This window comes from Panthera leo, chromosome D1, assembly GCF_018350215.1.
Source record: "Panthera leo isolate Ple1 chromosome D1, P.leo_Ple1_pat1.1, whole genome shotgun sequence".
In the NCBI taxonomy this organism is placed as follows: Eukaryota; Metazoa; Chordata; class Mammalia; order Carnivora; family Felidae; genus Panthera; species Panthera leo.
In genome coordinates, this window is record NC_056688.1 from 78,084,082 (window position 1) to 78,094,901 (window position 10,820).

The 10,820-nt window shown below is 36.5% G+C and overlaps 1 protein-coding gene across 1 annotated transcript; it reads right to left on the bottom strand.

Annotated features, from left to right (window-relative positions):
• LOC122200027 (small VCP interacting protein) lies at positions 1–9,947 on the bottom strand. Its single transcript, XM_042905438.1, has 4 exons — positions 9,787–9,947; positions 7,686–7,736; positions 6,857–6,970; positions 1–2,489 (listed from the first exon to the last, which is right to left on the bottom strand). Exons 1-4 carry the CDS (start codon positions 9,838–9,840, stop codon positions 2,475–2,477), a joined length of 234 nt encoding a protein of 77 aa, XP_042761372.1. The 5' UTR covers positions 9,841–9,947; the 3' UTR covers positions 1–2,474.
• Between the last annotated feature and the right edge of the window lie 873 nt (positions 9,948–10,820).

Consider the following 10,820-nt stretch of genomic DNA (forward strand, 5'->3'; position numbering starts at 1 on the left):
TTTTTATATAGGAAAAATGTATATTTATGTCCCCATAAGGCAATACAGAATTTATAACAAACTATGTATGTGAAAACTATTAATTACATTCCAAATACAATTGGTGGAACCACAGTATCACATATAGATGTTTTAAAAAACATGCAGCATGTTAACAAAGGGGCTATATGATAATATACAACTTTTTGTTACCAGTCATATTGTCTGATGATTAAAATTAAGAAGCAGTGGTTTTAGCATTTTACATCTTAATATGATAGTTATATAAAAGTATTTCACTGTTTCAGTTATATTTTAGTCATTTGTTGGAGGGTTTGGGTGACATATTAAGCATTACCATGTTTTCCTATTTGAATTATGATTTATGGGAAATTGGCTCCAAGTTAAGTTTTCATCAGGAACTGATTCATAACTTGATGAGAGAGAGGTTGGATATATATGTGCTTTTTTTTTTTTTTTTTTTTTTTTTTTTTTTTTTAGTAGTCACTGGTTTCCTATCAGGCATCTAGTCTCCTCTTTTCCCTTCCCCTTCCTAAAACTATTCTTAACATTTGAGTATCACCCCTTAGCCCATGCAACCCATATCTTTTTGCAGAAAGCTGATTATACCCATGGAAGCAGGCCATGCATGATTGGCTGGAGCAGGATATCCCATTGTTCCCAGAAAGCAATACACCAGCATATCATTCATGGTTCAACAGTAAACACACATGGTCTCTGGATATAAACTCTATTAGAAATAGGGCATTATCCCCTGGATGTAAACCTTTGTTTACACCAACTCAAGTTGTAATCCTTAAGACGTAGTACAGATAAAATTGTTCTTTCTATATTAAAGCAGAAGGAAGGATTTACACAATTCAAGGTTAGTACACTCTGGCTTTATATCTATTCACCTACTGATGATGTTTTTCTTCCTTTCTGCCTTGGAGAAATTAATCATGTTCATAAAGTCAAAAATTTTATTTCTAAGATAAAATTCAATGATTTCACTATCCTTTATCAACAAAAATACCACTGACCTTCTAAAGGATGAAGAAAAACTGAGCCTGTCTAAATAGATGTCTTGCCTGGATATTCATAAACTATTTTATGCCATAATAGAAAAAATAATGTTTCCAATGAAGAGTCAAGAGACCTATAATATAGTTCAAACTCTAAAATTATCATATATGATATACTGCTATGTAATACAGGTCTTGTGGGAGGGATGAGCACAATGATGGCTCAGTTTTCTTTTTGTAAATCAAATAAGCTGGTCTAATTTATAGTCTCCATTGGCACTTAACTGTCTTACAAATTCTAATTTAGGGCTCAGATTGTGGCCTTGTCATCCAAAAGAGTTAGCAACCAAATTAAAAGATATAGGAATTCTCCTATTTTAGCTTATTATATACTAAAAAGGAAAATTCAAAAAACAAAAATGCTATAATGTTACTAATGCTCATGTTACTAATGAACAAAAACTAGAAAAGTTTATGACTATGCATCACATAGAGTTACCTCATAGTATGTTTATGTTTAAAGTAGACATTTTAAATACAGTACCTACATGTTTCTATTTCATACATTCACATTTGCCTTGGCAATTTCGCATGTGTATAAATCTTGAGATCATTCTTTAATGAATACAAAAGAATAAAAACACCTATGAAATTTGGACAAATCTATTATCACTCAGTACAGCCCATCAGATTCTTAGTTTAACTCATTCAGTTACTACAAATATCTTTAGAGCTGAGTCTGACATCGTGTAATAGATCACTGCTCTCTGATGGTACTATTAATATATAATTTTAAATTCAGCAAGCAAAAAAACACTTTTATTGCAATGTAAAACCCTACATGTTAATTTTATAAGCCACAGAAATAGAAAATAAATTAGGAGAAATTCAACAGTTTCTACAAATTTTCATTACTCATTGGTAAGATACAAAAATTTACAGTGTCCCTTCATATAAGCCCTTCAAATGATTTTTCAACATTTTCCCTGATGATCAGTTTCAAGGCACAAAGTCCATAATTTTAAGCAAAAGCCTTCATAGATAATGAAATAAAAACAGATACAAGGCTAAGCAGAAAAATATAGATTGCTAGGTCATCATATAAAGGAGAGAAAATACAATGGCAAACTTTAATGTCTGAGGTGTATGCAGACTTTTTGCATGCGACATATATATATATTCACTATTTAGGTCCATGTTTTAATTACTAAAAAATGCCAAATCACCCACTACCTGCACAAGAGCAAATGTAAGAAAATAAGTATTTGATGAAGGGTCTGGCCATTTTCTAAGTTTGAACATCAAAAACAGTTTCGGTCTATCAATACTGGAAAAGCACTGACTGCATTTAATGGCACTACAATTACAATAAATTATTTTATTTATTCAAAGAGAAGACATTAGGCTGCGGACGTCCACTTGATTGCAGATATTAGTTACTGGCAGTAGACTTTTCTACTCACGTTACGCTTATGAAACTGTCCACTAGAAAAGATAAAAACACATGGAGACAAGTAAATTTTATTTAAAGTTAATGTAAAAATATCCTAGTGAACAAAAATAGAAGTATGGGCTATACAAATGTGAAGTGATTTCTGTGCATAGCAGTGATTAGTATAATTTTACACGATGGTCAACTTCTGAAATAAGACAAACGATTGTTTAAAGACATAAAGAAGTAAAACAAAATACCTGGGCAGATTAACGGGTAGCTAAATCCCAAATAACCAATAATTAGCTCAGGAAAACCAAAAGAAAATACCACAAAATAAAAACAATGAAACTGTAAAATAAAAATACAGGAATTCTTGTTTGAGGCAGGGAGCCACAGAATGGCAGAAATTGTTAAGTAATGGTTTGGCAAAGTCCTTTTCTTGCTTGACTTGAGAAACTTGGTTGTTCTGTTCAATCAAGTCTACTACATCTGCAGGAGTAAATTCTGAAAAAGTCACTGGGATAGTACCAGGTACTTACCAGTCTCTTGAGTAGTGGTTTTCATGTACATCCAAGCAATATTATTGGGTGTTACATATTTTTTTTAAATCTGTATTTCAGTTTTGAAAATTAAGGGTTAATCCAAGTAAATTTGCTTTCATTTTAGGACTTCTTAGAGACTTGGAACATTGTGCACTTTTGAATCTCTAAGAAAGGGATTCAGAATATAATATCGTGTCCAGGAATTTAAAATATTTTATTTTTTACCACGGGACTCTATTTCCCACAATATATCTTTGAAGATTAGTGTTAAAAAGACCAGAGCAGTGATTCTCAATCTGGTTTGTCGCATTAGGCTACCTCGAGGAGCTTAAGAAAGTCCTGATGACTAAACTCCACTCTCAGAGATTCTGATTAGCATGAGGTGGGAGCCAAGGGTCAACCTTTTTTGAAAGCTCCTCATGAGATTCTAACATGTAGCCAGGGTTCCGAGCCATTGCATTAGAGGTCTGCCACTACTCCTGTACTGTCATATCCTGTACTGATATTAGTTTGTACCATGTCATCATCACACTGAGCTCTTAAAATAAAGCTCCCTTGCCACTCTAGAAGAGAGGGGGGGGGGGTCCTCAAAAAATTAAATCATTTACATGATCCAGTAATTCCACTATTGGGTATTTACCCAAAGAAAATAAAAACACTAATTTGAAAAGATACATGCACCAGTATGTTTATTGCAACATTATTTACAATAACCAAGTTAGGGAAGCAGTCCAAGTATCCATTGATAGATAAAGAATATGTGGTGTATGTATACACACACACACACACACACACACACACACACACACACACAAATATCACTTAGCCATAAAAAAGATGAGATCTTGCCATTTGCAACAACATGGATGGACCTAGAGGGTTTTATGCTGAGTGAAATAAGTCAGACAGAGAAAGACAAATACCATATGATTTCACTTATATGTAAAAACAGACAAAACAAATTTTAAAAAGCACAAACAGGGTCATAAATACAGAGAACAAACTGATGGTTGCTGGTGGGGAGGAGGGTGGGAGGATGGTCAAAATGGGTTAAGGAGAGTGGGAGATACAGGCTCTCAGTTATGGAATGAGTAAGTCAGAGGGAAAAAAGGTACAGCATAGAAAATACAGTCAAGGGTATTGCAATAGGGTTGTACGGTAACAGATGGTGGTTCTAGTGAGCATTGCATAATGTATAGACTTGTGGAATCGCTATGCTCTACACTTGAAACTAAACTAATGTAAAATTATGTGACAATGAAAAGAAATTAAAAAGAAAAAAAATGAGGTTGCCTTCCCAGAAGATAGTGAGCATTGCCAGTGCCAATCATCCCGGGAAGAGGCAGCGCTGGTCAGGAGATGAATATGTGGAGTACATGAAGACAGAGAGAGGCCATGTTTTCCTCATACTGTGAAGTCTGGTGAGGAAAAATCTAGCTACACAGTAGAGGCCACACCAGGCCAGCCTGCAGAACAGGCCTGGCAGCAGCCTTTAAAGGACCTTAGGCCAACGGGTTTGAAGATTAAAGTTACTCTCTGCCTTCTGTTTCCCCTTCTATTAGCATTGAATCTCTAAAAACTTATTTTGAACTTCACTGTATGCTCTCAATGATCTACGCAGGTGGTGGAGGGGAAAGGAGCATGTCTCTTAAAGCTAGTGTGTCAATGGTAGAAGTGATTAGGAATATTCCAAGGGAAAATGACCCAGAGTACAGCAGGAGTGGTTTATCATAATGAGCCACTGTCCACCTTGATGGCCTTGAGGGTGATTTTTATTAATGGAACCAGAGAGCTTTCTTGTAAGAACAGTACACAAAGAAAAACAGGCAAAAAATTTAAAATTGGGATGATTTTAATTCTGAACACTGCTGAAGGGACCAAAAGCAGTACATGGCCTAATTTATTTCTAAAGTATAGGCTTCAGGCTAGGCTTCAGATTTAATTAAGAAAGCTACTTTCTTTCTTAGAGTTTAAAATCTGATGTTAAATTTATTAGATTAGAATATGTCAAATAAATACCTTCTTAACTCTGACTATATATAAAGTATCTTTTTCTTATAACATTATATGTGATTTTGATTGTCACTCAATACCCCCATTTCTTCTATTATGAAACACTGAAATTCAGCATAATTTCTGGTCACACACTTTAATTTTCACAATTTTTGTTATTGTTTTTGAGAAACTTCTATGAAATAAACCTGGTGGCATACACCTATATCTCAGTAGAGTAATGAACGCAAACATCTATGCTTCTGATAAATATCCTGACTTTGTATCAACCAACTGTTTCACTTTCCAGAAGATTTATTCTCTTCTATTGTGCAGGTATATAAAAAACATAAGCACAACAGTCACAGCTATTTACCTTAAGACTGAAACCGATTATTCTATACACTGTTAAAAGTTGATAAAATTATATTTTCTTTTACTTTCATTGACTAAACAAAACTAAATGAATTAATATACAATGGTAAAATACACACAGATAAATCATACTTCTGCATGATATTCCTAAGCCAGAAGCACCTCTTCTCAGGATGCTTCTAAACTGCCTGCCCCACAGGATAGGAGGATATATACATGTATGTATTTATATATAGTTTTAAGAGCTCCCCCAAAAAAGTCAGTGCTATTGTAATAACATTGTATGGTGACAGATGGTATCTACACTTGTGATGAGCACAGCAAAATGTATAGAGATGTTGAATCGCTATGTTGTACACCTGAAACTAATATAACACTATTTTAACTAGACTTAAAAAAATTAAAAATCAAAAAAACTGAATTGCAAAGACAGTAAATCAGCTAAATAAGTGCTAATAAATCATTGACAAGTTAGATATAAATGACTGAAATTCAGGACATTGTCCTTGTCACAAAAACACTTACTTGAAAAATTTATTTCCTTTAAAAATGGACCAAAGAATAAAATCTTTTTTTTTTAAATTTTTTTAAATATTTATTTATTTTTGAGAGACAGAGTGAGACAAAGTGAGACTTGGGGGGGGGGGGGCAGAGAGAGAGGGAGACACAGGTTTGGAAACAGGCTCCAGGCTCTGAGCTGTCAGCACAGAGCCTGACACGGGGCTCGAACCCACACACTGTGAGATCGTGACCAGAGCTGAAGTCGGACGCTCAACCGACTGAGCCACCCAGGCACCCCAAGAATAAAATCTTAGTATCTGAACAATATTTTCTTGTGCTTTAACATGTAAAATAAAACCTTTCTAGAAAACCTTTATAGAAAACTGTAAAGATCCTCAAGTTCAGGGTCCTGTTTAACTTGTCCATCATTGTATTTCCATGTCAAGAGCTGCAATTGCTACGTTGGGAGGTGGGAGGTGTGTATGTCACACTCACCCCATATAGTCTATTGTCCAAACTGACATTTACTGAACTATGATAATGAGTGACCATGAAAAGCTCAAAATCCTCAAATCACTCAGTGAAAAAAATGTAGGTTATTTAAAAAAAAAAAAAAGGAATCTATAGTGTAATCCAATTCAATTAAGATTGATGTACAAATGGAGATTAGAAATGAGGTCTGTCAAAATGACACTGAATTGGGGTGAATTTTATGTTCTTCTTTATACTCTTCCATATTAAGTTTCCTATATATTGTTATTAATCATATAAATACAAAATATTAAAATACAGTGCTAAGGTAATCAGGAAAAACAATCTATTTTCATTTTTGGAAATGCTGGAATGTCCACATAAATTGGCACTTCTTCCAATCTATTTATTTATGCTTTTAAATTAATTTAAAATTTTCTGATAATCCATTTCAAGAAGAAACTATTGAATAGATTGCTACTGACATTTTTTAACATTCCAAATAAATTAAACTGTAAGTAAATTTTAACACTTACCCTAAGTCCACCTTCTGGTGGGGGCCCAGATGTAGCAATTTGTTTTTCTATTTTTTCCTTTTTCTTTCTCTTTTCTTCCACAGACCGAACATCCAAAATGCCCCGAGATGCAGCCTTTAGAAAATGTATTAAATGGTTTAGAAGAACAACAAAAATTAGTACCCAGTGTCCAAAAGGTATTTGTTTGTTGCTTTTTAGGTTTTTCTTTGGAAGAGAGTTTTATTTGTGGTAACAAAGAATTAGACTACTTCTATAGAAGCTTTGCATAAAGCATCATTTCTTCACTGGGTATTTTTTCCCTAAACTTAACTTGACATCTGTCAGTGCTTTATAAAGTATGGTCACTTTATCCCAAAGAAGAAGGTTTTATTAAAGGGGCATCTCACATTACAGAAGACATCTGTACAGTAATTTTCATGCATTAAATGATATAAATGCATTAATGTATGTTATAGAAATACAGAAATCATTTAAAAAATGATTATATATAAATTTATAGGATATCAAACACAATTTTCATTACAGAATACTAGTAATAAACATCTATTGAGAATAAAGAACACAATTATCTATGTGGGCAGAATTTTATTAAAAAAATTTTTTTTTACTATTTATTTTTTGAGAGACAGAGCATGAGCAGGGGAGGGGCAGGGAGAGAGGGAGACACAGAATCCAGAGCAGGCTCCAAGCTCTCAGGTGTCAGCACAGAATCCAATGCAGGGCTTGAACTCACAAACCGTTAGATCAAGACCCGAACCGAACTCATATGCTTAACTGACTGAGCCACCCCAGCACCCCTATGTGGGCAGAATTTTATTTCTACTCTTACCTCCTTCTGTCTTCTCTCTGCAGCCTCTGCAAGCTTTGCTCTTTTCTCTTCCTAAAGAAATTGTGTGTAAAAATATGTTGTAAAATAAAACCAAACATCATGGATAATTTATATATTATAAACCAATATATATAAAACCAATTTACAAAAATATTTAGTACTAGTTCAAAATGTCCCACTAAGACTGCCACTATTTACAATATTTATGAAATACTTAACTTCCTGAAATTCATTCTCCAAACCCATATACCCCCAAATAAGCACATAAGACACATATACGTAACATGTATTATAAACGCATATATATTATATATATTCAGGTTGTGCTATAAAATAATATATTTGCTTTTTTTTTTAAGGCTTACAAGCTAGTCAGTATAATAATGAAACAAATGGCATTTAATAAGACAAGAAAGGAAACATGTGGTTTGAAGTAGGTGGTATTTTCAGGAAACAGTCATGAATGAAGTAGGCTAATCTTATTGTGTAGGACATGAAGCCCTGAAGGAAATTTTAAGAGGTACTGCTCCATGTTGGGACACACTGAACATTACTTTTTATATCATGTATTACTATTATTAATTATAAATTATAAATTCATTAAATATATAAGACAGTAAGCAGCACTCCCTTGGCAGCTGTGTTAATAATTTCTTTGTTTACCCTACCACAATACATATATTCATTCATTCACTGGACAAATACTTACTGAGCAACCATCATCTCCCAGGAACTTTTCTAGGTGCTGAGGATGCAGTGGTAAAAAAAACCTGACAAATGTTTCCAATCACATGGAACTTACATTCCAGTGAAGGCACACAGTTAAATATAATCAAGTCTGTTTAACATGTCTGTTAAATAGTTGTGCTTTGAGAAAACACAAAGAAGAGTATGGTGATTAAGAAATGGAAGTGTGGGTGGGTGGTATAGTGGGAGATCTATTTCACTTTGGGAGGTCCTGGATAAACCCCAAAGATAAAGTGACATTCCAGTAGTGAACCATGTGTTTATCTGTGGGGATAGGGGGGAGGGCTTAACAAATGCTGGCATATTGGTATTTTACCAACAGCCAAATAAACAAAATTCACAACATTTAAAAGCAACACTAGCAAGAAAGACAAGGTAAATTTTCCCATATCAACTTCCAGATCATTTTCAGTACCTATAATCAAATGGCTGAAGAGTTAATGTACTTCCCCAAACACCTTACTTCCTTCAACGAATTTTTAGGTAGAAGAAGAGAGTAATTTAGGTTTTCTATTATCAACAACCTGTAAGGACTATTAATGTAAAGATACTGTTATAAATAGAAAGCTACAAAAGGTATAAATGACTTGTACCACAAACCACTTAAATACGAATTTCAGCTAAAGAATGAATAATTTCTAGTATATGTCCCAAATATTGCATGAGATACACCTATCCTTAAAATATATTTTTTTTGATCTACAAATTCAAATTTAACTGGGCCTTCTGTATTTCTATTTACTAGATGTGGCAAAGTTACAAACTCTACATTCCGTACTACGTAAAACCCTTATTGTTTAAAAAGAAGAAATTAATAAAGAGATAAAATGGTAATGGGAAATAGCTGATTATTACAATATCCAACAGAGCACAGGAGTGTAAGAGATTTTATTAAGCACCTTCTTTATACAGTTGGTACAGACACAAGAAAACGCACATCGCCTAGATTAAGAACTTCAGTTGCACCCTGACTTCATCCACCGCATCGCCAAGAATGGCCCACACACCGCACCGTCTGCGTACGCCTGCGTCCTTAAGAACTCCCAATTTCCCCCAAGTCTGCGAAAGGTAAACAGACTCCGGAGCCGCCTTTGGGCAATTTTTTGTAACGGAAGTGGAGAGACCGACACGGAGGCGGCGGCTGTGGTCCCGCGGCCAGACCCAAGGTCCCTCGGAGCGTGTCCACACGTCTTCGCCAGCAGAAACCACCGGCGAGCTGTCCGGTCCGCGCCTCCGCGCCCAACGGCCAGCCCGGGAGCCCCCAGCTCGCGGCCTCCGACGCGCACCTCCGGAGAACAGGTGCGCGCGGCGCGGGTCGGCGGACATGGGAACCCGGGAACGCGGCCTTACTCACCAGGTCCGGCGAGGGAGGCGCGGACTCCCCCGGACAGGGAAAACACATCCCCATGGGGAGAGCGGCTAGGGGGTCCCTCTCTGGGCCCGCCCAGACCTGACAGAGCGAACTGCGCGGTCAGATCCGCTTCCCAGGTTCGCGGCGCTCGCCCCGCCCCCACCCCTGCCCGGCGCCTCGGCTCCGCCCCGCCCCTCTGCGGCAACGCCCCGCCCCACCCCTCCTCCGCTACAACGCCCCCCCACCCCCCACCGCCTGTCACTCCACCACCCCGCCTCTCCCTACCGCCCTCTAGAGGCAATTCCCCACCGCGCTCAGCACAGCTCCTCCTGGCGAGTGCCAGGGTGGCAGGCAAGCAGGCAAGGCCTCCACGCCAGGAAAAGCTTGCTGAGTTTGGGCAGCTAGAGGGAGAGAGAAAAATAGAAAAACTACCTTTTCTTTACTCACTTGTCAATGGACAGATTAAGTTGTTTCCATACGTTGCTATTGTGAGTACTACTGCAATGAACATGGGGTTACATATTCCTCTTCCAGACGATGCTTTGGTTTCTGTAGTCTATAGATCCAAAAGTGGGATTCCTGTATCATATATATGGTAGTTTTAATTTTAATTTCCAAAGAATTTCCATCATGTTTTCCTTGGTTACTCTACCGGTTGACAATCCCAGCAACAGCATACAAGGGTTCCCTTTTCTCCATATCCTTGCCAGCAATTATAACTTGTCTTTTTGGAAATAGATATAGTAGCAGCTGTGAGTTCATACCTCATTGTGGTTTTAATTTGCATTTCCCTGATAATTAGTGAGTTGAGCACCATTTCATGGACCTGTTGGCCATTTGTATGTTGTGGGGAAAATGTCCTTTTAGGTTCTATGACCTTTTTTTAATTGGGTCATTTGCTTTTTGCTGTTGAGTTGGACTTAACTTGTGTATTTTAGACACTAACTCATTATCAGATATGTAATTTGCAAATATTTCCCCCATTCCATAGCTTGCCTTTTCATTTTGTTTGTAGTTTCCTTTGCTGTGCAGAAGGC